The 26,563-nt window shown below is 39.0% G+C and overlaps 1 protein-coding gene across 5 annotated transcripts in view; it reads left to right on the top strand.

Annotated features, from left to right (window-relative positions):
• Positions 1-26,563, top strand: part of KCNIP4 (potassium voltage-gated channel interacting protein 4) — a 1,193,829-nt gene that overhangs the window by 1,148,973 nt on the left and 18,293 nt on the right. For all 5 annotated transcript variants that reach the window (XM_047719004.1, XM_047719007.1, XM_047719003.1 and 2 more), the window contains 2 exons: positions 11,097-11,166; positions 20,761-20,831. In XM_047719004.1, coding sequence (XP_047574960.1) covers positions 11,097-11,166; positions 20,761-20,831 — 141 coding nt within the window. The remainder of the gene's footprint in view (positions 1-11,096; positions 11,167-20,760; positions 20,832-26,563) is intronic.

Genomic DNA, 26,563 nt, shown 5'->3' with positions numbered 1-26,563 from the left:
CCTCAGTTTGTTTTGTGAGATTAAGAGTCACTTATGGTTTGTCTCCCTCCCAATCCCATCTTGTTTCATTTACTCTTCTCCTACCCCCTCAACCCCCCATGTTGCATCTCCTCTCCCTCATATCAGGGAGATCATATGATAGTTGTCTTTCTCTGATTGACTTATTTCGCTAAGCATGATACCCTCTGGAACTAGAGAGTATTAAGTGAAATAAGTCTATCAAAGAAAGACAATTATGATCTCACGCATATGTGGAATTTAAGAAACAAAATAGAGGATTATAGGGGAAGGGAGGGAAAAATAAAACAAGATGAAATAAGAGAGGGAAACAAACCATAAGAGACTCTTAGTCACAGGAAACAAACCGAGGAGGGGGGTTGGGGAGGGGCCTGCGGGAATGGGGTAACTGGGTTATGGACATTAAGAAGGGCTCATGTTGTAATGAGCCCCAGGTGTTATATAAGACTGATGAATCACTGAACTCTACCTCTGAAACTAATAATATACTACTATATGCTAATTAACTGAACTTAAATTAAAGAAAAAAGAACAGAAAGTTAAAACTGGTTCTAGTTCTCAGTGATCAACTTTTATGCTCTGAAAACTGAAGGACTAATCCTCTTATTTTCAATGAGCTTTTTATAGCACAATTGTTGAATACAGTAAAGATCTGAAAATCCTTGTTGAAATAAGAAATGTTTTCCCCAGACCCTGGTGGTTTCCTCTTAATTTTTATGAACACATTTATGATAAAAAGTGGTGAAGGTAGGGAGTGGAACCAAGTTTTTGACCTCAAAAATTCTTCGTAACCATTTAATGGTCTCTAGTGGTAGAGATATATATAAGAGAAAGTGGGGACTTTGACTAATACAACACAAGGCATCTGGGGCTCCTGGATGGCTCAGTCAGTTGAGGTCAGATTCTTGGTTTCTACTCAGGTCATGATCTCAGGCTCTTGATCTCAGTGTCCTGAGATTGAGCCCTGCTTCAAGCTCCACACTCAGTGGGAGTCTGCTAGAGATTCTCTCTCTCTTTCCCTCTCTGTCTCTGCCCCTCCCCTCCAAGTAAATAAATCTTTAAAAAAATACAACACAAGGCATCAGCTAGATAGAGAAGAACAGGCAAATTACAGGGGAAAAAAAATGTTTGGGAGTATATGGTGTTCCAAAAATTTGCATAAAGTTTTTCAAGGATACTGCCGGAGCAAATTTATTTTCTAATTTCTTAAAAGCTAAGAGCAGGTTGAGGAGCACCTGGCTGGCTCAATTGGTAGAGCATGTGACTCTTGATCTCAGGGTTGTGAGTTTAAGCCTCATGTTGGGTGCAGAGATTACTTAAAAAAAAAAAGATAAACATTTTTAATACTCTCTGTTCTAAACACTGTTGGGCTGTTGGGCTTTATAAAAATCGATCCCTGCCTACAGAGTATTTACCAAGTCTAAGAGGAACAGAGAAGTCCACATACAGAATCTGGGGATATTATCAGTACAAGCCATGGCAAAGCACCATTTGAACTTTCAAAAATTTTCCCGTAATTGTGAAATGCCAGGCCATGTTTGAATTGTCATGCTATTAAAAGAGTGACTTTTCTGAGCAACCCTGTTCCAAACACAGGAAGGGGGAGTGGAATTTAATTTAGAAGAACCTATGCTTTCCCAAATGGATTAGGTATTAAGCAGGGTGGAATAATATATAAAGCCAGTCATGCTTTCCAACTGCAGGTCTCCGAAAATGAAACGCTCCATCCTTCATTTTTATTGTATCGGTGAGTTCATTCTGTCTTGTGAAAGTCATCCCTACTGGAAATGGTGGGTTGTTTTAATGATTTAATCAACTAATTAATGGGAAATCTGAAAGAAAAACTCAAAGGATAAAAAAGTTGTTTTGGCCATGAAATTATAACTCAGCTTGATATGCTCCTATCTTGAAAATTAAGAAAACAAAAGCCAGTATTTCCCAAATGTTGTGATATATCCATAGCATGTAATACAATCAGACAAAAATACTCTTGTTAAAGAATCCTCTGTAAGGAGACTTCTTATCTGATTTGGGGGCACTGCAGACACCAGAGTCTTAACTATAATAATTGGATGGGGTCCATGTGGTATACATGAGGGTTGCTGGAGGGGATGGAGATGCAGGGATGGGGTAACTGGATAAAGGACATTAAGGATGGCATGTGATGTAATGAGCCCTGCGTATTTTTTTTTTTTTTGCCATGATATAAGCAAGAAAGTTTATTGCTACAGCATCAAAAAGTCACAAGGTCATAAAATCAAGTTGGACAGCTCATTAACAACTACAGGTCCCAGTCTTCCTAGTTCCTCTCTCCCCTCTACATCTCAGATGTGAGCCCTGCGTATTATGTAAGACCGATGAATCACTGAACTCTACCTCTGAAACTAATAATACACTATATGTTAATTAATTGAATTTAAATTTTAAAAAAAAGAACAGAAATTTAAAACTGCTTCTAGTTCTTAGTGATCAGCTTTTATGCTCTGAACACTGTAGGGCTAATCCTCTTACTTACATATTTATGATAAACAGCCCTGAAGTCTACCACACATGAAATCCTGTTCTCCTTGCCTAGTCTGCTTCAGCTGTTCCCTTTTGGTGTAGCTCACGAGTTAATGCCCCACATTCTTCTAAGTGTCCAGGATGCTTGCTGGTCTCTGTTTGTGAACTTGCACACAGCCCCCTGCAAGTATGGTCACTAACAATTGTACTGCTTAAGAAGGTAACTTCTTCTAAGAAGTGCCAACTTACCTGGCACTTTCTTCTTGCCAGAGGAATGAAAGGATGCTCACCTTATTTGGGTAGTGATATGAGGCTTCCTCTTTCTTTTCTCTGATCTGAGTTTCTGATGTCCACCCTTTGTGTTCTCTTTGGTAGGTCCATCCAAAATCTGCTGGTTCTACTTCTCAAAGACGTGTCAGTCTACTTTTGTCAGGGAGAAAAACTGAAAGAACAGATGCTGGACAAAATATGGATGGCATGACATTTCTGTGGGTAGAAACCCGGGATTTTCCACATAAGCACCACCATGTATATTCTCCTTAGCAACAGGAGTAGGTGTCAGAGTGGATGAAATACATGGATGCGTAAAAAATGTGACTTCATAGACATCATAAAAGGGTTATCGCAGAACTATTTCTTTCACAAGGCCCTTTAGTTTTAGTTTTTTCTCGTGACGTTCTTGTACCATACTTTTTCCTTTTGGATTCCTAAAGAGGTATCTCTAAGTGTTTAATAATAATCCTGAATCTGAGCAGATGCCATACACCAGGGCAGGATGATTTATGGGAAGAGGAGATTCCAGCCAGTGGAGTGGACAAATACCACTTAGAAAATACACCTGATTTGCATATCACTGCAACTATTTCTAGAGCATTCTGATAATTTTCAAGGAAATTCTGAAAGGCTTTCTTGTGAGATAAACATGTAAGGACTCATGATGCACCTCAGAAAATAATTTGTCTAGCAGTTTCCTATATGTGCATGAATTTCTTTCTGAGGTACTTTCTCAACAGTCTTCATGGACTGCTGTAATTCTTTTTTTTAGAGAAAGAGAAAGAGAGGGCGTGTAAGCTTGGGAGGGGAGAGGAGGGAGGGGCAGAATGAGAGACTCTCAAGCAGACACCATGTGGAACACAGAACCAGTCACTGAGCTCCATCCCATGACCCTGAGATCAAGACTTGAGACAAAACCAAGTCAGACACTTAACCACATGAGGCACCCAAGCACCCTGGAGTGCTGGATTTCTAATGTACTCATGTAAACATTACTAGGGAAAGCTTTCCTTTGAATTAATGGGTAAAATTTTGCTGGGTTTCTACTAACATTTATTTCCAATATGGTGGCCATTATTCTTCTCAGTTGTCATTTACAATTGCAGTATTCCCCTGCCTCTGAGGGTAAACTCTGATGATAGAGAGTTCATTCAATTTATAGTGTTAGAGGAGGAAGCATGACTCATATATGTTTTATGGGCTCATTACATCATAGCAGACCTACACTGTAGTAGGTTCAACTGCTTTGATGAGCACCATTTAACTCTGGTATTGCTGCAACAATGTCGTAGCAACACTGTATAATGGAGTTCTGCTTACTAAATTTGAGATTATTACTACTGTACCAACAGCTTTCATTAATGAACAAATAGGATATGCAAAGAGGGGGGTTAAGATAATTGCATAACATGCATTATCTTATTGATTCTTCTAACAGCCCTCTGATGTCAATAGTTATCCCCATGCTAGAGGGGAGAACAATGAGACTCAGGTTAAACCATTTGTCTGAAGCTATACAGATTTGAAGTGGCAGACCAAAGGTTCAATCCAAATTCTACTTAAGTCCAGAACCCAGAATCAGAAGCATTTCACTAGATTATTCTAAATAATAAAATAAATAAATAAAGCCAGGCAGAACATGCCAGCTCTTGTTTGGACATGAAGGGGTTTCTGAAGTCCGTGCTTAGACCTCGGGAAACTCGGACACAAGGTAAGGTTCAGCAGCCCACTGTGGGATTAAGGGGCACTTCCTGTAACCTTAGCCTCACTCTCTTCACCTTTAAAATGAAACAATTGAACTGGGTTTTCTATGAAGTTGCTTAAACATTCAAGTTTCCTGATTCTGATCAAGAGATGACTCTCGGCCACTTTCTAATGGTCAGTCTCTCTCTGCCTGCTTCCTCATCTGAAAAATGGAGGTAAAGCTAGCATCTATCCATCCACAGGAAATAATCCATGTAAGCCATTTAATACAGTGCTTAGAACACAGAAAGTGCTCATGTATTTGCTTATCATCACGGTACTTCTCATGCTCACCATCATCATCATCCTCGTGTTAATTGTCATAAAAAACCTACTTCATTAGTGTTGATATTAGCAGTAGGAAAATATTCACTGTATATTTACAATGGATTTTGGCACTCATATGCATCATGACCCTATGTAAGAGAGCTGCAAATAATCACTAAGAAATGCATCTTTAAGGCCCCACAGGACAAGTGTCTTCACCACCTGACAAATGTATGGCAGTTATGTGCTAAGAAAATCTCATTCTACATTTATTGCATCCTGATCATATCATGGTGAAGGGTTTAAGAAGTAATAAAGGAAACTCGCTGGTCAGAGCAGATTAATGTGGTAGACAGCAGAGTGCCAGGAAACTCCAATTCCTTGACATTTGATGAAGTAGTTCATTTAACCTGTCCTAAAAACTGCAACTTTTTCCAAACCTCTTTAGTGTGAAGCTATTCATAATTCGAGTAAATTGTATGTGGTGAAGAGGCAGACATGTGCAGGTCCTTGCTGGATGAAAGGCAATAATTTCTCCAAAAAAAAAAAAAAAAAGAATTTAACAACAATTTCCACAAATCTCACAAAATACAATTTCATTATATATGTGTGCACGCGTGTGTATTTTTGTAATCAATGTCCCCAGTTTTGATTGAATGGCTTCCTTTTACATGTGGGTGTCTTCAACACAACCACGATAGATGGCTCTGGGAGGAAATAAACACTGTGTGTCCTCCCAAAGGAAGTATTTTTATGGATGGTACATCAGAAGACTGCTTCTCCAGTCCTAATAGAAAAAAGAAAAATGATAATAATACAGAAGGCAAGACAACATTGCAATTAAAGGTCAGGGAAATATGAGTTTGATTCCATGGAATTTTAAGCTTTAAATTCCATAGAGCAAAACTGGAATTTTTAAAATTCAGTCCAGTTTTTCACTCACTCAGTGCCTAGAACAGGGCCTGATGCATGGAAGGTACTAAATAAGTATTTGTTGAAAGAACAAGCAAATGCATAGCCCTGTGAAAAACTGTGATTCCAATGAGTTACTTAGTTTTAATTCCTCAACCTTCACTTTCCTCATCTCTAAAGAATCACCACCTTTCAGGGTTAGTGAAAATGTTAAATGCTGTATGTAAGAAGGCCTTGAATACAGGCTCAGTAAATGTCTGTGGTTGTGGTACTGTGGTCCAGCAGATTTCCCTCAAAACATCCTGTCTGCATGAAAAACACACATCAATTTATCCCTTGGAGGAATCTGCGCAAATGCCTTGATGCCCTCTGATAATTTTCAAAGTGATGATTAGGTTCATGAGGGAAGCAAATTATTGGTGTATGTTCATGGGATCTGATGCATGTCAAATCCCCATGTGATTCTGGCCAGCACATACAGACGTGAAGCTTTCTCAAAAACATGTGGCAGGGGTACAGACCAGTGCAGCCTTTCTGGAAAGCAGTGTGACCATGTTTGTAAAGAACCTCACGACCGCTTAAACCTTCTGGTCTAGGGATTCTCCTTCTGGGTTAGTCATTAAGAAAGAACCTTAGGTGCAATCAGCTGTTTGTGCTAGACTATTAATTACGTCCTTATTCCTATGTAGTCTCCCAATGCTGAAATGTCCTTAGTGTCCAACAATATGATAAATTCAATGTGCACATAATTAGGCTGCCATTAAAAATAATGACATGAAAAATGTTCAGGATGTATTGTTAAGTTAAAAATATAGGGACGCCTGGGTGGCTCAGTTGGTTAAGCAGCTGCCTTCGGCTCAGGTCATGATCCCAGCGTCCTGGGATCGAGTCCCACATCGGGCTCCTTGCTCATCAGGGAGCCTGCTTCTCCCTCTGCCTCTGCCTGCCATTCTGTCTGCCTGTGCTTGCTCTCTCTCCCTCTCTCTCTGACAAATAAATAAATAAAATCTTTAAAAATATATATATAATAAGGGGCTGCAAAACAATAAGATGTAAATCTATTGTATTACCCCAATTTTATTCATATCAAATTGTATCAAATTCACATCAAAATTTTCTCCAATTTTAAATTAATATGCTTAGATACATTACCAAAATAACTTTACAGTAGTATAATTATGGGCAATATTTGTTTTCTTATTCTTTTTTTAAAAAATATTTTATTTATTTATTTGAGAGAGAGAGACAGAGACAGAGAGAGAGAGCCAGCTGGGGGGAGGGGCAGAGACATAAGCAGGTTCCCTGCTGATCAAGGAGCCAGACACTGGGCTAGATCCTGGGACCCTGAGATCATGACCTGAGCCAAAGGCAGAAGCTTAACCAGCTGAGTCACTGAGGTGCCCTTTCCTTATCCTTTTCTACAGATAGTTAATTTTTGCAGAATGATCATTTTTTAATAATCAGACAAAAAGTCACCAGAAACCATAATACAGAAGCCATTGGGTTTATAGAAGCTTATAATAACTTCCCAAAGTGGATGAGTGAGGCTTTTCTCACTTTCCCTAAATCTAAGAATTCTACTACTGCTTAGATCCTTCCTCGTAGAGTGAAGAGAACCTAATGAATAAATCCATACTCAGATGTGTAGGACTTACTAAAAGTGCTAATACATTATATATTAATAAAAATAACTTAAAAAAGAAAAGGAACATGGTGGAAATAAACTGTATTATTTGAAAAAAAAAAGTATCATCCATTTAAAATGTCACCAGAGGAATTAATACTGCTGAGTGATTTGATGATGGTCATGTTAAAGCTTCAGTGGGAGAAAATTTCAGAGCACAGACACTTGGAGCATCTCTGAGACACATACTGCTAACCATTCCCCAAATCCACAGTCTGGTCTTCTTCCTGGGCACACAAGAGTTTGCTTGTTGTTTGGGGTGGATGTATTAAGTGATTTCTAACCAACAAAATGAGAGTGGAAATTATGTATAGCCCTTTGCACTTCAAGACCTGGCCCATAGGCACCTCCCACAGAAGCTCCTCAGTGGTCCTTTCTCCTGCTGGATGAGACCACCCATGGACTCTAGAATCCCCTCTGATGGCCAAGCTTTCATTTGCCTCTGTCCCTTACAGATTCTGGGAAGAACCATCAATTTAGATGGTTAGATGAGCAAGAAATACACTACATTTTTTTAAACTTATATAATTGGGGGCCTGTTTGCTAATGTTACTGCAGCAGGAGTTAACCTAATATAGCTACGTTGTTCATGGCATACATTTGGCTGTATACACAGCATGATCAAATCCATTCTTGATGGAGAGGTGGAGATACCATTCCACAAAAGAGGTGAGGGAAAAGGTAGATAATAGATCATTTGTACCATTTTGTAAGTCCCTAGAGTCCTATAGAATTTGGTTAATTTTTCTCACCTGAATGTAGTAACATGCATTGCTTTTCCATAAGAACTCTTAAGAATAAACAAAAGATCATCACTCTCTGGACTTACTTTTACCTCTTTTGACTTATTTTTGAACTTTCTTCTTCTACTTGGATGGAGGCCCCATGAGGACAAGACCTTTGATGTGTTTATTGCTGCCCTGACTTTCTTGAAACATTCTAGAAAAAAAAGCATACACTATGTGTTGGTTAAAGATATAAACTGATGTAATGAATGCAAGATAGATAAAGACAACTTCACCTGGTAAGGCTGACCACCCAAAACGTGGCCAGGAGCTTCCAGATGGCAGAGAGGGTTTTGCCTGACACAGACATGTGTTTGAATATAAATACATCTGAGGCAGTCAATTTCTAAATTTCATTTCATGTTATAAGATGTATCTATCAAACATGGCTAGAGATCAAAGGCAGCTGACAAGTTTGCTGAGGGCAGATGTCCCTTTACTTCCCATCTTCACCACTCACAAGAGCCATTTTACCTCCCAGATAGGTTTCCAGCTTGACCTTTCACACCTGATGACACAGTCATTCAATTGCTCTCTTCTTGCTATTCCAAGCAGATGGCTCAGAATTAAATAGCCAATAAATCACAATTTCCATATGTACAGGGCTCAACTACAAGTGTTCATTTGCTCTTAAAATTGTTTCTGTTGCTGCCAAATAAGAGTCATGTAGTTGAAAGTTTTAAGTGATTAGCTAGATACATGCCCTTTTTTTCCTTTTGAGGTTATACCTGGTGATTGTTCATTCATTTATATCTTAGGACTCTCTAGAAAAACTGAACTAAGAGATGTACCTATATACAGGAAGAGATTTATTTTAAGTAATTGGCTTATATGATTGTGGAGGTTTAGCCAGTTCAAAATCTGATGGGGGAGGCAGACAAGCTGAAGACTCATGAAAAAGTTATAGTTGGGAGTCCAAAGACCATCTGCCATAGAACCAAGAAAATCCAGTGTTGTGGATCAGGTCAGAAGGTACAGGTTTCTGTACAGGATTCCCTTTTGCTCAGGGGAGATTAGTCTTTCGTCTATTTAGATCTTCAACTGCTTAGACGAGGCCCACCCAAAATATGGAGGACAATCAACTTTACTCAAATGTTGTTGATTTAAATGTCAGTCACATCGAAAATTCCCTCATGGAAACATCCAGAATAATGTTTGGCCAAGTACTTGGGCATTGTGGCCCAGACAAATTTAAACATAAAATAACACCAACATAAAATTAACTATAAACAATTTTAAAAATAAAATTAACTGCTTTTCTTCTCATTTGTTTTTGATTGCCTTTTCTTTGATCCGATCCTCTTAGGCCCTTGGGGGACATTATTTTTACAAGGGTCATCAAATCCCAAATCTTGCGGTGATCTGGAGAGTCTCAAGCCCACATTCCAGCTCCCCCACTGGCTAGAACATGACCACAGAACCTTCAGTTCTACCTCAGTGAATGTGGACACCTAAGTCATAGGTCTATTATAATGATCAAATGGGAAAAATATACTTTGACAAGCTCTGTAAACACAAGTTCACATTGAAGGCATTATTTTAAATTGTGTTCATATATCAAAGGTCCTTCCTTTCAAACCAATGAGTGAGAAAATAGAAAACTTCTCATGTAAGGCACATTTTAGTTGTGAAGTAACAGGCTCATTGGAATAAAGAAAGATCAAGTTAATAAATCAAATTTATTCATGAGGGGGCAATGATTTTGAGGATTAAGAGAAGCCTTAACACCACAACAGATGATTTTTTTAAGACCCCAGGAACAGTGTCAAATTTAAAGTACACAGAATATCTGTATCTCAGGGCAGGGAAGTTAACATACCCTTGATGCTCCCCAGTGAATCCTGGGGAGAGCCAGAGAGCATGGGAGCGCCATGACAGCTGAGACAGGTAAAGTGGGGCTGTTTGTTCCTAAGGAGCCACTCAAAAATACTGGACAGAGTTTATCATCTCACCACAGTCAATGTACAATTAACATCCCATATGTGACTTAATGTCAGATTGTTACGTAATTATCAGTGTCTATTGCTTCATGAGTCTCTACACCTCAGACTCCTGACCAGAACATTCTTTAACTCCGGAGAGTGGAGGAAATTTTGCTCTCATCTTTGTCTATGATTCTCTTAGTCTTCATTTTCAGCACCAAGACAGACCTCTTCTAACATTTAAGATTTCAATTCCTTTTGTAGAAAATGCCCGATCCACTCTGGTACAGGTAGCCTTGCCCTCTGTCCCACCAGGTCAGTGGTCCAACATTAGTGGAGTTCTGAAGGTCAGTATCCATCAGTCTGAAAAGTAACTCCACCTGTGGAACAAAAATGGAAATTCTTTATGTTCAGGACTCTTTCTTTTCAGACCCTTCTCTCCAGAAGTTAAAAAGATCTTGCAGTCCTATCTCACTCAGGGTCACCTGTTACAAACCATGCTATTATGCACTCCTGAACACACTGTGAACAGAAATTAGTAACTATTCCTCCTTGCACCACTCCCACATGGAGTATACCATTTTCTCACTGAACTAAAGGTACTGTGGGTCCAGCAAATCACCAGAGAAACATGGCACATCATAATCATCTTGTGATACCATTCCTGTATGAAAAACAATGTAATTTCCTCTTACTTTGTTGATAATAAACATTTGTATCCTTAAAAGCAATGGTGTGTTTTTTCATGTGTCAGCATGGCTTTAATATTTATAATATGTGAAGATCTTTACATCTGTAATTTTTTTTTCATTCTGTGGGACCTGGAACAAAGAAGAGTTTATTGTGTGCTTTTATTCCCTTTGAAAAATGGATGGATATTTCACTTTCCTTGGTGCAGCTTTGCACAGTAGACAGTTTCATTTCAAAATGTGCAAAAAAATCAGTTTTATGAACACTTTGCTCATATTACTTCTCTACCACTTTCTTTAGGAATGTCCCAGTGGTGTTGTTAATGAAGAAACCTTCAAAGAGATTTATTCACAGTTCTTTCCGCAGGGAGGTAAGTGAAAATTTGGACTTGTTAACGTACTCTCCATTAGAATTATGCTTGCAATCTTGAATTTGGCTTTATCTTTTATGGCATGAATCTACATTTTTAATCACTATGCAAGAGAATTAATACACAGCATGCAAGTGCATATAATTTCCAACATATCATAAAAGTGAGCACCTTACAAATGATCAGATAACCAGGATTTCTACTTCAGCTGAATGCAAGAAACAGTATTACTGTGTATCCCATACTACGGCTCTCAAACACACATCATCTTTAGGCGGCAATGGCTCAGTCCAGGATATGCTACAAAGCTCTTCAGCATGTACTGTAGGTATCATTTGATTCTTCCCACTATCAAATTAGGACAAATATAATTATCCTCAATTTTCAGATGTGAAATCTGGGCTTTAGAGAAGTTAAATGGTTTGCTCAGGGTCACACATCCACTAATGGGTGGATAATGGCTTAGAACCTAGATCTTTCTAGAGCCTCACCTAGTGTTCTTTCTGCTCTTTCTCTTTTGGGACCTCTTGTTATCACACCCCCCCCAACATCTGAGAAAGTTAATACACTCTAAATATTAATTTAATTGGAAAAGAAACAAAGAAGGCATGATGATAACACATACCTGTTGGAGATGAGTGAAGAGATCTATTTGCCCCTAGGCCTTATAAGTTCTCTTTCATTCAACAGGAGGCCCAGCTCAAACAGAATACTGTGTATCCAGCTGTGTGTTAGGTGCTGATAATGAAAGAGGAAGAAGATGTGGTACCTGCCCAAAAGAATATTCCAGTTTAGTGCTGCAGATGGGCAATGTCCAAATGAGGCATTAAGTGCGAAGATAGGGTTTAAATCACAGCATTAATGAGAGCACCGTGCAAGCACAACAGGGCGAACATAAAAAGGAAGGCATCCAGACTAACCGACCTGAGCTGTGGCAGCAGCCATTCCTGAGGTATCCAGTATGTCCCTGGCCCTGGCCCTGGCACGCACTACCCCTCACCTCCCAACTATCTTAGCTGTGACTCTCCCTTTTTAATAAATACCGATAGAAAGATGCAGAGAAGCTCACTGTTTCCTTATCATCCTCTTTGTTTCCTGCATAAAGGAGCCCCTATCCTCTCACACCAAAGTAACTGCAATAGTTTCTAAGTTAGTCTCTGCTTCCAACCCTTCCCTGCTCCTGCAGCACATTTTTTTTTTTTCTCAATAGGAGCCAGAGTAATCCTGTTCAGTGAAAGCCAGCTCCCGTCACTGCTCTACTCAGAACCTTCCTTTCCATCAGAGTCTAAGCCACACCTGTCTAATGACCTGTAAGCTGTGATCCCTGTTCCCTCTCTGTCTTGTCCTCTCCCCGCTCCTACCTTGCCCTTTTGGCTCTCTATGTTCCAGCCACACCCGCCTCCTTCTAATTCCGCAGACACAGCTGTTGGGCTACTGTTAGGACCTTTGAACCTGTTATTCCCTCTGCCTGGGATTCTTGCTCTGCCAAATAACCATCTCAGTATCCGACCAACTTCATTCCTATTCAGATGCCACTATCTCAGCAAGGCTTTCCTGGCCAACCTATCTTAAACCACAACCCCTTGGACTCCCCATGCAAACTTTATGTTTCTCTTTAGCACTCAAGAGCACCTAATAATACATGTTTTACCTCTTTCTGTTGTTGCTTATTGTCTCTTTCCTCACTAGAATGTCTTCTCCCAGGGACCGAAGGGTTTTGTGCATTGTTCATTACTGTGAGCACAGGTGGTAGAAAAGTCACTGACCAGTCATCAGACTTGATTGTACTGTGTAAATGAGTGAAAGCAGGAAGGAATGAATGACATGAGCCTCACATGTTGGCTGGGACAGTACAATGGAATAATCTCTGCAAAAGGCATTTTGAAACTTAAATATTAGTTTCAGACAAAAATTAACTTCTCTTTTGGTTTTCAATCCATTTGGTTTTAGATACTTCAGTGGGTTGAAGACAATTCTGTGTGTGAATTGTCAAAATAGACATTTTCATTTGCTATGACCGTTAAAAGGAATTAAATTAAAAAGAATTCTTTTATAAGAATTAAATTCTTATATACTCTTCTCCTACCCCCTCAACCCCCCATGTTGCATCTCCTCTCCCTCATATCAGGGAGATCATATGATAGTTGTCTTTCTCCGATTGACTTATTTCGCTAAGCATGATACCCTCTAGTTCCATCCACGTCATCGCAAATGGCAAGATTTCATTTCTTTTGATGGCTGCATAGTATTCCATTGTGTATATATACCACAGCTTCTTTATCCATTCATCTGTTGATGGACATCTAGGTTCTTTCCATAGTTTGGCTATTGTAGACATTGCTGCTATAAACATTCGGGTGCACGTGTCCCTACAGGATCACTACGTTTGTATCTTTAGGGTAAATACCCAGCAGTGCAATTGCTGGGTCATAGGGTAGTTCTATTTTCAACATTTTGAGGAACCTCCATGCTGTTTTCCAGAGTGGTTGCACGAGCTTGCATTCCCACCAACAGTGTAGGAGGGTTCCCCTTTCTCCGCATCCTCGCCAGCATCTGTCATTTCCTGACTTGTTAATTTTAGCCATTCTGACTGGTGTGAGGTGATATCTCATGGTGGTTTTGATTTGTATTTCCCTGATGCCGAGTGATATGGAGCAATTTTTCATGTGTCTGTTGGCCATCTGGATGTCTTCTTTGCAGAAATATCTGTTCATGTCCTCTGCCCATTTCTTGATTGGATTATTTGTTCTTTGGGTGTTGAGTTTGCGGGATTGGGAGGGAGACAAACCATAAGTGACTCTTAATCTCACAAAACAAACTGAGGGTTGATGGGGGGAGGGGGTTGGGAGAGGGGGGTGGGGTTATGGATATTGGGGAGGGTATGTGCTATGATGAGTGCTGTGAAGTGTGTAAACCTGGCGAATCGCAGACCTGTACTCCTGGGGATAAAAATATATGTTTATAAAGCTGTAAAAAAAAAAAAAAAAAAAAAAGAAAGGATGAATACCCAAGTTTTGTAGCAACATGGACGGGACTGGAAGAGATTATGCTGAGTGAAATAAGTCAAGCAGAGAGAGTCAATTATCATATGGTTTCACTTATTTGTGGAGCATAACAAATAGCATGGAGAACAGGGGGAGATGGAGAGGAGAAGGGAGTTGAGGGAAATTGGAAGGGGAGGTGAACCATGAGAGACTATGGACTCTGAAAAACGATCTGAGAATTTTGAAGGGGTGGGGGGTGGGAGGTTGGGGGCGCCAGGTGGTGGGTATTGTAGAGGGCACGGATTGCATGGAGCACTGGGTGTGGTGCAAAAATAATGAATACTGTTATGCTGAAAAAAATAAAAAAAAATTCAACTTCAAAAAAAAAAAAAAGAATTAAATTCTTATAAAAGAATTAAATTAGAATTCTGAGAAAACACAAGGTGACCCATTATTATATGAATTTGGATATATCATGGGTGACAGTTCCCACCCACCCCATCTCATTACTAACAGTTCATGGACAGCTCTTGGTCATAGGGCCTGATGCCCAGATGTAATGGGTCCATTGTCTGCCTGCCTTAAGAAAGAATTTGGAATATCATTTGATTAACTTGTCTATTTCTAAATTATTGAAAAAACTTGGCATTTCTGAAGAAAAATCATGTTTACAGTATAGCTAAGTATGTCAGCATATTGATAAACAGTAATATCAAAGCATCTAGCACAAATGGAAGTCTTTAAGTTATTTTTTTATTATCTCAAGTGAAAGTTATTGCATGCTAGAAATGGGATACAGCTCCATATTAAAAATTTATCTTTATTTGAAAAATAACATTTTGGCATTACAGAACATCTACTTAAGCAAATCCTTTGCAAATGATTCTTGTTGCAAAATCCAATGGGATTTGAGAGGAAAAAAAATCACTTTTGCTTTCTTAAAAATTCTTTGATTATTCATGTTAATTGAATGGATAAATCTTAAAGTACCAGGCACTACTGAAGGAAATGACATATTTTAAAGAAAAATGACTAGCAATTTAAAAAATTAATATTGCACATGCAAATTGTATCTTGCACATGCAAATTGTATCTTGCAGTGCAGCTGGAAAGGGGGATAGGTCCTATGAAAGGACAGAATCTCCGATGAGAGCCAAATTCATGTCATGGTCATCCTCACGCTTCTATGGAACCATTTATTTAGGTCTGAAAGCAACAGGTTTCTCATTATGAGCACAAACAATGATGGGTCCATAAATCACCACATCTCCCCATTTCCTGTAGGAAAAGACTTTGTCTTCTCTACAGAACCTCCTGCGATTTGTAACGTGTCAGGCTCTTCGTTTACTCTACTGCTTCATCAGATGGTTTACCAAGCACAACCTGTTTGGTGTTCTGGATGTCAGCACAAGAGGTGTGACCAGAAGCGTCTGGTTTGTGAGGGATAAAGTATGCCTGCTGGAAAACCAGCCGAGAGGAAGTGAATGGCTGGTTGGTGCCCTTCCTGGTATCATTACGGCAATACTTTTTCAACTCCACATACAGTGGAAGCTTTAGAGTGTACACTCTTAGTTCACTGACCATTTTAAAAGCTTATGAAAAGTGCAGTTTCCTGGGCTCCTCTTGCTCATGTTGTAGGGATTCTGCACCTACTTTGTCTGTATGAGGCACCTGCTAGCTATGGAAGGAACAGATGAATTAGCTCCATTCAGAAGACTAAGTCAACAAATGCCTATGGAACCATTACTGTGTGCAAGGCACTGGAGGCACTTGGACAGGGTCAGGGGCATGAAGATTTTTTTAGTAACACCAGCCATAGAATATCCTTCTTGTCCTAGGACAGTTTTTCTGAGTATTTTCAGGGTGATTTATAGAGGACTTATCAAACAGAAACTATTATTCGTGTATGTGAACCTGCCTTACCAGAGCAACAGTGTTTTGAATTGTATATTCAAATGCATTAAACTAATTCTGTACCTTGGGCTTGAATTCAAGTGGAGTAGTGATTTGTGGTAGGAAGAAAAAAATCAGCCAGATTGATCCATAGACCTGGATCATGATAATTAAGTACATTCTGAAATTTATTAATATGGATAGATTTTTCAATCAAGGGGTTAGTTAGTATTGTTGATGTGGGTTGGAATTAAATGGGTTAAAGTCATTGGACTAAGTTGAGTCCCGGGTTTGTGGATAGATTGTCACCATCAAATGTTGACTCAAATGGTGCATTTCTGTGGGTCTCAGGTTGTTCCTCTGTAAATTGTGGAACAATACTTTTACAACATTTATAAAATGTGGAATAAAGGAGTCCTCAGTATTCTTTCCACTCTACACATTCTTTTTTTTTCTAGGAGCTGGTGTTGGAATGTCTTGATTTCATTAACAACTCTATCATTAACCAACTAGGTAATCTTAGCTAAGTCACTGAAGGTACCTGCAAAATTTTCCACCTTTGTTAAATGTAGATAAATAACAAAATGGTATCCAAGATCCCTTTCTGTCCTAAGCATCTATAAATGTTGTTCCCCAACTACAAAAGTTCTACATTTAATTTTCTACTTCACAAGTAAGATTCTAAGAAACTGAGGCAATCTCAGCATATCAAACTCAGGAACTGTTTTTGCCATGTGTAAAGAAACATGGTTAAAGGAGACTTTCAGGTCATGTGAAGAGAAGAGAGATCGTTTTGTCTTTTGAGCTCCCAACTATAATGGAATCTGGAATCCAGGATGCCTGTTATTCATTGTCTTAGTAAATGTGTATTGAGTATCTAAAAAAAACAACCATCAGATGAAACCTGGCCATAGGTGCTTTGTGGACACTTCGCCTTTACTTCATGTATCTACCTCTGTGTCTAGTCAGAGACTTCCAGTGACTTAGCTCCTTCCTATCACCCAGTCAAAGCTCAGAATCTCACTCCCTTTCTTCAGAAACTTTCACAGTCTCCAGATGCCTGTCAGAAAAAATCTGAACTCCAGCAGAAATCACAATAACACTTCATGACATGATTCTACCAATCTTTTTTTTTTAAGATTTTATTTATTTATTTGACAGATAGAGATCACAAGTAGGCAGAGAGTCAGAGAGAGAGAGAGGAGGAAGCAGGCTCCCCACTTAGCAGAGAGCCCAATGCAGGGTTCTATCCCAGGACCCTGAATCATGACCCAAGCCTAAGGCAGAGGCTTTAACCCACTGAGCCACCCAGGCACCCCTCTACCAGTCTTTAGAGCAGGAATTGACATCAAATTAGAACTCCAATCTAGACACACCTAGACACACAATAGAGATTTCACAAAAAAACAGGAACTTTTTCAGGTAGAAATGTATTATATCTGTAAAAAAATTACTCACATTTCTTTAAGGTGGTTGTCTGTGAAACAATAATTATAATAGATAATATTTATTGAACATTTAATATATGCTTAGGACTGTCTAAGCACTTTGCATATTAATATCTCATTTAATCTTTTTGGGATGACCCTATGAAGTACATACTGGTGTTATCATTTTGTAGATGAGGAAACTGAGTCCCAGAGAGGTTAAGCAACTTTCCCAAAGCCAAGCAGTTGATGTTTGGTAGAGCTGAAATTCAAACCCAGGCAGTTCAACTTCACTACACTAGTGACAACTGCTGTCTGCACACTATATCTGGGCTGGAAAACTTGTTTAACTTACAGGGGACTTGCCAAGATATGTTTATAGGAACAAGGAGTCCTCTATATCACATCAGGGCAAACCTTGAGAGTATCTGTCCCATGTGTCAAGCTTTAAAGCGAGAGTGACCCCATTTAAGAAGAAAGCTAATTACTGTATGTTCATGTTAGCTTATTTTCTTTTAATTTAAAAAAAAAAATTGCCAACATTGTTTGTTCTGAGCCATTATTCATGTTAAATCCTGCTTGCTAAGGTAAAGGCGTGTACCCTGATTGTCTAAATAGGATACCAAGAGACCTACTTAATGGAAGCTCATTATAAAATATACAAAATCTCTTTTTTTCTCCGTCGGAAAGTAAGTTTAACATAATGCCTGTCAACTCCTATCACCATAAGGCACTAAATAGTTCAAGAAGTCTGTGTAACAGCACTGTTGAGAGCAAAACAACTTTGTGAGTAAAAACAGGCTGCCGATTCTTGACAACTCTGTAATGGCACTTCCCAAGAACGGTACGAAATCGATTATAACCAAATCCCTAGTAATAACCTATATTCAAAAGCATCTCTTTCTGCAACTCATCAATACTGTGTGGACATTCACTCAAGACACAATTACAGGACATATTATTTAGACCCAATTGTGGTCCCTGGTTAGTTCATAGACAACAGTGTTAATAACTCCTATGTTTAAAAACAAGCGGTTTCATACAGCGTATTTAAAAGAGGTAAAAGACAATGCCACCATCATTTTGAGAAACTGAGTGTACAGTCTACCTTATAAAATATATGGTCTCCCATAGCATTTACCACTGGGGTAGAGCATTCAGGAAAAACCATCCACAAGTGGGCCATGGGTGCTTGAGAGCTGGGAGGGAAGTTTCTATGACCTCTGACCTCCCTTATTTGGGAAGGGCGATCCTCTCCTCCTGCTACTGTGACTTAGTTTCTTGACAGCCTTTAAAAAGGCAATTTATAAAGTAAAAGGTGAATAAGAAGTTTTGTTCAATCCCAATAAAAAATAAAGGTTAAAAGTTATAAAATAGAAACAGATGAAATTTTAAACAAAAGATAAAAACCTGGAGCCAATGAGCTAAAAGGTTACTTTTTTTTCCCCTAATATAAAAAAGGTTAAGGTAAAAGCCTGAAACCATGGGATGAAACATCTAAAATAATCAAGTAAATTTGATCAAGGGTCAAGAACAGAAGCACTGAAAAATGAAAACTGTACTGAGAGAAGAAAACGGCAAGAAAAAAATATACTTTTGGGGTATCTGGGTGACTCAGTGGGTTGAGCTCTGCCTTGGGCTCAGGTCATGATCTCAGGGTCCTGGGAATGAGCCCCGCATCAGGCTCTCTGCTCAGCAGGGAGCATGCCTCCCCCTGTCTCTCTGTCTGCCTCTCTGCCTACTTGTAATCTCTCTCTTTCTCTCTCAAAAAAATAAAATAAAATCTTAAAAAAAAAAGAAAAAATATACTTTTAACATGAAAAAGTAGAAAGCTCAGAGATGAAGGGAGGCCACGGAGAAAAGGAGAAGAAGAAAAATGGGAAAACCCATCAAAAGCAAGCTCAGTGGAAGCATTGGATCTCAGATATACTCCAGAGTTATCAGGCAGCATTGTGAGGTGCTAGGGACGGAGCCCTGTCCCAAGATGCCCACGGTTACCCAAACCGTGAATCCCACCCAAGGCCCAGGGGCCCTCAGGACCCCACACTCCTACCATGGCCACAGAAACTTCCCAAGTCACTCCTGTCCTCAGTTCATCAGGCCTCTTCACTGGCTGTGGGCTAGCCTGATTTTCCCGTCAGAAGGATTCCGTTTCATCCTGCTTTACTCCTAATTGACTGTGTTACTCTCGGCAAGTTTCCTAAGCTCTCTGAGTCCCTAGCTTTATCTGAGTTGTAAAAATGACAAACACATTCATAATCACAAAACTAAAAATGCCAATTCATGTGTGTCTCACTATTAGTATTGTTTTTAATTTATTTATTTATTGGAGAGAGCAAGAGAGCAGGGGAGGGGCAGGGGGAGGGGGAGACTGAGAGAACCTCAAGCAGACTCCCCGATGAGTTCCAAGCACACCTGGGTGCTTGACCCTGAGATCACCATGGGAGCCGAAATCAGGAGTCAGATGCTCAAACGACTGAGCCACCCAGGCACCCCTCTCTCTTAGTATTTTTATTACTTTACTTGTAGAGATAGCCCCTGCCAAGCACCAAACAATTTCCACATGCGTCTCACTTATTCCTCATGCCCACCTATGGTACAATTACTCATCTCAGCACCAGAAACACCACCCAAGACACCCAGGTGCTCAGAGCATTTCTAGCCACAACCTTACAGAGAATGTGTATCATCAATGGCCTCTGTGTGAGGAGCTCACTCTCAGGAATCTCAAATTACAATCTTCTCCAGAACGAAGGTGCACAGCCAGGAAGAAAGCACAAGTACAGGAGATGGAGTAAATTTTCCTAAGTAAGAGGAGGCTTCGGTATGCTGTGCCAGTCTTCAGTAGGATATTGAAATGCTGCTTTAGGGGCGCCTAGGTGACTCAATCGTTAAGTTCTGCCTTTGGCTCAGGTCATGATCCCAGGGTCCCGGGATTGAGCCCTGCATCAGGGTCTCTGCTTAGCGGGAAGCCTGCTTCTCCCTCTCCCACTCTCCCTGCTTGTATTTCCTCTCTCGCTGTGTCTCTCCCTGTCAAATAAATTAAAAGAAAAAGAAAGAAAGAAAGAAAGAAAGAAAGAAAGAAAGAAAGAAAGAAAGAAAGAAAGAAGGAAGGAAGGAAGGAAGGAAGGAAGGAAGGAAGGAAGGAAGGAAAGAAAGAAAGAAAGAAAGAAAGAAAGAAAGAAAGAAAGAAAGAAAGAAAGAAAGAAAAGAAAGACAGGAAGGAAGGAAGGAAGGAAAGAAAAGAAAAGAAATGCTGCTTTAATAATGCTCCCTTTCCAACATTTCAGACTCGACAACGTACGCACACTTTCTGTTTAATGCGTTTGATACAGACCACAATGGAGCTGTGAGTTTTGAGGTGAGTCTTAAACCATTTTTTAATATATGATTTGACTTTAGACACATGGGAAGAGATTTAGACTATTTACAAGGAAAATCTGAGTTGGTAGTTTGATAACTTTTTTTTTCTTTTTGGGACTTTTATTCTTATTATTATTGCTGCTGTTATTATTATAGATCACTGAGCATGAGAGCTACCTTAACAGAATTGTGTGTATTACAATGTTGTTGACTATAAGTACAATGCTGTACAGCACATCTCTAGAGTTTATTCCTTTTCCTTAACTGAAACTTTATGCTCATGGGTCACTGCTCATACCCCCTGCTCCAGCCGCAACTGGACTCTAGGATTTTGATTATTTAGATCATTCCTGTTGGTGGAATCACGCGGTATTTGTCTCTCTGTGAGGCTCAGTATGCCCTCAGTTTCATTCATGTTGCTGTATATTGCACATATTTTTTTTTTCTTTTTAAAAATAAATAGTATATTCCATTGTGTGTGTAAACCACATTTTCTTTATCCATTCATTCGTCTCTGGACATTTATGCTGTTTCCACACCTTAGATGTTGTGAACAGAGCTATAATGAATATGGAAGTCTAATATCTCTTTGAGATCTTGATTTCAATACCTCTGGATAAATATCCAGAAGTGGGATTACCGAATCACATTGTATTTTTATTTTTAATTATTTGAGGAAGCTCCCTACTGTTCTCCATATAGTGGCTGCACAGCTACGATTCCCACCGACAGTGTGCAATTGTTCCAATTTACTCACATCGTCAACACTTCTTATCTTTCATTTGTTGGATAATAGCCATCCTGATGGGTTGAGGTGCTATCTTATTGTGGTTTTTATTTGTATTTCCCTGATGACTGGGGATGTTGAGCATTTTTTTCATATACCTGGTGGCCATTTGGATATATTCAGTCATGCACATTCAAGTCCTCAGCTTATGTTTTAATTGGATTGTTAGATATTTACTATTGAGATGAAGGACTTTCTTATATATTTTGGAGATAACCCTTTATCAGATACATGGTTTCCAAATATTTCTTCCCATTTTGTAGGTTGCTTTTTCACTCCACTGATTATATCCTTTGTTGCTCAGAAGGTTTTTAATTTAGCACTTGTTTATTTACTCTTTGTTGCCTCTGCTTTTGGAATCATATCATGAAATCATTGCCAAGACCAATACCATGAAGTTTACCCCTCAGGTTTACTTTTAGGAGCTTTATGGTTTCAGGTCTTATGTTTAAGTTTTAATCTATCTTGAATTGATAATTGTATACGGGATAAGGTTAGGATGGTATTTCAATCTTTTGGGTGTGGTTATCCAGTTTTCCTAATACAATTTGTTGAAAAGACTATCCCTTCCCTTTCCCATTGTGTATTCTTGACATCCTTGTCAAAGATCATTTGACCATATATGTATGGATTTACTTCTAAGCTTCCTATTTTGTACCATTGGTCTTGATGTCTGTCTCTATGCCAGTACCACAGTGTTTGGATTCTATAACTTTGTAATATACTTTGAAATCAGGAATCAGGATGCCTCTAGCCCTGTTCTTTCTTAAGTATTGATTTGAATGTTTGTGGTCTTTTGTGGTCCCATATGAATTTTTTTCTACCTGTAGAAGATACCACTTGGGATTTTGATAAGGTTGTAGTGAATCTGCAGATAGCTTTGGGTAGTATGAATATTTTAACAATATTAAGCGTTCCAACTCATGAACTTACCATTTGTTTGTGTCTTCTTTAATTTCTTTCATCAGTGTTTTGCAGTTTTTAGTACTCAAGCTTTTCACCTCCTTAGTTAAATTTATTCCCATTTTTTTTTAATCTACTCTTTTTGGTGCTATTGTAAATGGGATCAGTTTCCTAGTTTTCTTCTCAGATAATTCATTGTTGGTGTATAGAAACACAATAATTTTTGTATGTGATTTTGTATCTTGCAACTTTACTGAATTTATTAGTTCTAACAGTTTTTTGGTATAATTGTTAGGATATTTTTATATATAATATCATAACACCTGATTTATCATTCTTGCCTAATTTCTCTGGCTAGGACTTCCAATACTCTGTTGAATAAAAGTGGCAATATTGGGCGTCCTTGCCTTGCTCCTGATTTCACAGGGAAATCTTTCAGTTTTTCATCATTGAGCATGTTGTTAACTGTGGGCTGGTCATAAATGGCTTTCATTATGTGAAGATGCTTTCCTTCTATTCTTAGTTTGTTGAGAGTTTTTATCATGAAAAAGAGTTCAACTTTGTCAAATGATTTTTTGCAGCTGTTGAGATGATCATGTGATTTTTCTTCTTTACTCTGTTAATGTGGGATAGCACATTAATTGATTTTTATATGTTGAGCCATCTTTCCATCAAAGGAATAAAGATACTTGGTTATGTTGTATGATCATTTTAATGGGCTGTTAGAATTTTCCGGGGTTTTGTTGAGGATTTTGGATGTATATTTATCAAGAATATTAGTCTGTAGTTTTCTTTCCTTGTGATACCTTCATCTGGTGTTGGTTCCAGGGTACTGCTGACCTCATAAATGAGTTTGGAAATATCCCTTCCTCTGCAATTGTTGGAAGAGTTTGAAAAGGATTGTATTAGTTTCTTAAATGTTTGGCAGAATTTACCAGGGAAGCCACGTGGTCCTGCTTTTTTTGTTGAGAGATTTTTTGATTACTGATTCAATCTCCTCATTACAGGTCTGTTCAGACTTTCTATTTCTTTATGATTCAGTCGTGGTAAGTTGTATGTTTCTAGAAATTTATCCACTTTTTTCCTAGGCTATTCAGTCCATTGGAGTAGAATTGTTCATAATAGTCTCAGGATTCTTTTGATTTCTATGGCACCGGTTGCAATGTTTCTTCTTTCACTTCTGGTTGTCTTATTGAGTCTTTTCTCTTTTTGTTCTTAGTCTAGCTAAGAGTTTGTCAATTTTGTTTATCTTTTCAACCCCATCATTCAGAAGCACTGGTGAAAACGTGGACTTGCAATTGGCATCTGAATTAGGGGAGGGCAGTCTTGTAGGACTGAGCCCTTAACCTGTAGGATCTGGCTGTATCTCCAGGTAGAAAAGGTCAGAGTTGAGTTCAATTATAGGACATCCAGCTGGTGTCAGAGAATTGCTTGGTTGTGTGGGGCAATTACACACACACACACATTGGAATTGGCTACAGAATCATAAATATGTATTATGTATAAGGGAAACAAGGTAATTGGAGATGATTTACTTTGGAGGAGTAGAGGAAGGTGAATCTTATATGTGATCAGAAATTGCACTGAGTAACATGATAAGTGGCAGATGATGGAGTGGGATCAATAAGGAAAGGTAATGATAGGGCTGTATCAAGGAAGCATGCCCATGGAATTGATGGACAAGATATGAAGGACAAGCACAAGCTAGTTAAGAGTAAGCACTCAGGATGGAAAGCAGGGAGAGTGAGTCAGAGGCAGAGCCTGGGAATGAAGAGAAAGCTTTTATAAATCACCTAAAAGTTAGAATACAAAGGAAAAAGGCCAAAAAGGAAGACTGGATGAGGAGGCAGAGGCCAGCTCCTGACCACTTAAGGCAGGATGATAAGGAGGCTGGATTCTCTTGTGGGAGGTGAGGAGTCCTTAAGGAATTTTCAGCAGGGGAGTCATGGGATCAGGACTATATTACTAGAAACAAGAAGTTTATTTAGCATCTATGTATTCCAAGAATCCTAACAGGAGCTAACTTAAGCCCAAACTATAATTGAGGCATTGGTGATGAGAAGGAGGAGATGAGCTTAGGATATATTAAAATTAAGTTAATAGACTTATTTTTCAACAAAATTTGCCATGTTTCAAAGGGGGAAAGTCCAAGAGAGCATCGCTGGCTATGTAGGAGCAGGGACATTGAGGAATCAGGATGAGAGAAGAAAGTATTGCCTTCCAGGCTATCAGTCAGTGGCCCCAGGAGCAGGGTTCCCAGAGCAGCAAAGTGTCTCCTCGCATGTACTAGGTACTCCTGCAGACTGAGTGCACCTAAAATAAAGACTCTAGGCCAGGAAGCTCAACATGAACTCTTATAACTAAACCAAGAAATAGCATGGCGGAGAGAAGAGTAGAAGCCGGCAGTGACTGAGTAGAAGGTCCAGTAGACCAAGAAACTTGCAGTGGTAGAGGCAAAGGCAGTTGGGTTTGTCCTGGATGTGGCAGTAGCAATGGGGGACCTGTGGGAGCATCACAGGTAACATCTGTAACATTTCTTCTGTGGACAGCAGTTTCAGATCACCCCATGATAATCTGGTCTTAGCATTTGCAGCACTTCAGCAACAAGATTAATTCCAGCACAGCCTTCGTGTAGCAATGACATTGAAGTCAATGGTCCCAGTTCACCTAATAAAATCTTTCATAGCTAGTTTGCAAAAATCGAATAGGGTAAAAAATACTAATGATTCCATTACTAGAAATTACTTATGTATCAGAAATGTTCCATCAATTACCTATAGCACATTGTACCCAATTTCAGCATGTAAATTTAGTCTGGTGTTAATGATATGGGACCAGGCATAACATTGCTATTACAATATTTATGTAAAATGTTGGTAATTGTGATGAACATTGATTATAATTTGGGAAATTAGTTGTAATGACTATATATTATAAGCATGTTAGTAATATGTATTTTCCTTTAAAAGCAAACTAATGGCTGAATTAATAAATGTTAAATCAAAATCAAATTTAACACTAGGCTATCATAATTATTTTTCTAAATCGATTAGCTACCTGGAAAGTCTCTAGGAAACAGAAATGATTAGGCAATGAACATATTTTGAGTAACAGTAGCATCTTAGGAGGTATAACAGAGACCATTCTGATTCTACAATAAAGAGAAAAGGAAGTTTTCTACTTAATTTTCTTAAACTCAAAAGGGCAGAGTGAATAGGACCAGGGAACAAGGGAGTGGGGTGGTGCCTGTGTCTAGCTCTGACTGGGCCCAATCCCTTTGTTGCCATTTAGTGACTGTGAGACCCCGGGCTGAGAATTTAAACCCTCTAGGCCTTAGTGTTCATTTCTGTAAAATATCAGCAAGCAAAGCTACTCCAAAGGGGAATGAAAGACTGAAAAAGTACTAATGTTAGTAAAGGGCTTGGCTCAGTGTCTGGCACCAAACACACACTCAATATTTATGAGGTGTTACCTATAGCAGTTACTACACAAGATATTTTTCTAACAAAGCCAATTAATAACAACATTGGTCATCTTGTTAAACACTAATGTATCATTGAACATATTCATTCAAAGGCTAGATGATTGTCTATGATGCTATGAAAGATAATTCTGCATCTCACCATATAAGAAGCACTTACCGTGTGTCAGTCACTAATACTAATAAGTGTTTAAAAAATAGTATTAGCTATATACCATAATAATAACTGACTCTTGTTTAGAACTCATTTGAATTCATGAGTCAGGCAATTGTGCTGAGTACATTATATGTACCAGCTGAGTTCATCTTCATAGGTACCACTATTAACTCATTTTTAGGTCATTATTAACTCACTTCTAGCAAATGAAGAAAGGGAATCATGGAGAGGTTTAGCAACCTACCCAAGGTCACACAGCTAAAAAGTAGGAGAGCCAGGATTCAAACTCAGGCAGTCTGGCACCGGAATGCATCTCTTAGCAACTGTTATCCTGCCTGAGAAGTGTACATAGATCCCCAGCCCCTCATCCGAAATCCTTTGAGCCAGCTGAGTTCTGTCATT

This window comes from Lutra lutra, chromosome 2, assembly GCF_902655055.1.
Source record: "Lutra lutra chromosome 2, mLutLut1.2, whole genome shotgun sequence".
Taxonomy (NCBI): domain Eukaryota; kingdom Metazoa; phylum Chordata; class Mammalia; order Carnivora; family Mustelidae; genus Lutra; species Lutra lutra.
The sequence above is the reverse complement of the archived record's forward strand: the minus strand, read 5'-3'. Positions and strand labels throughout refer to the sequence as shown.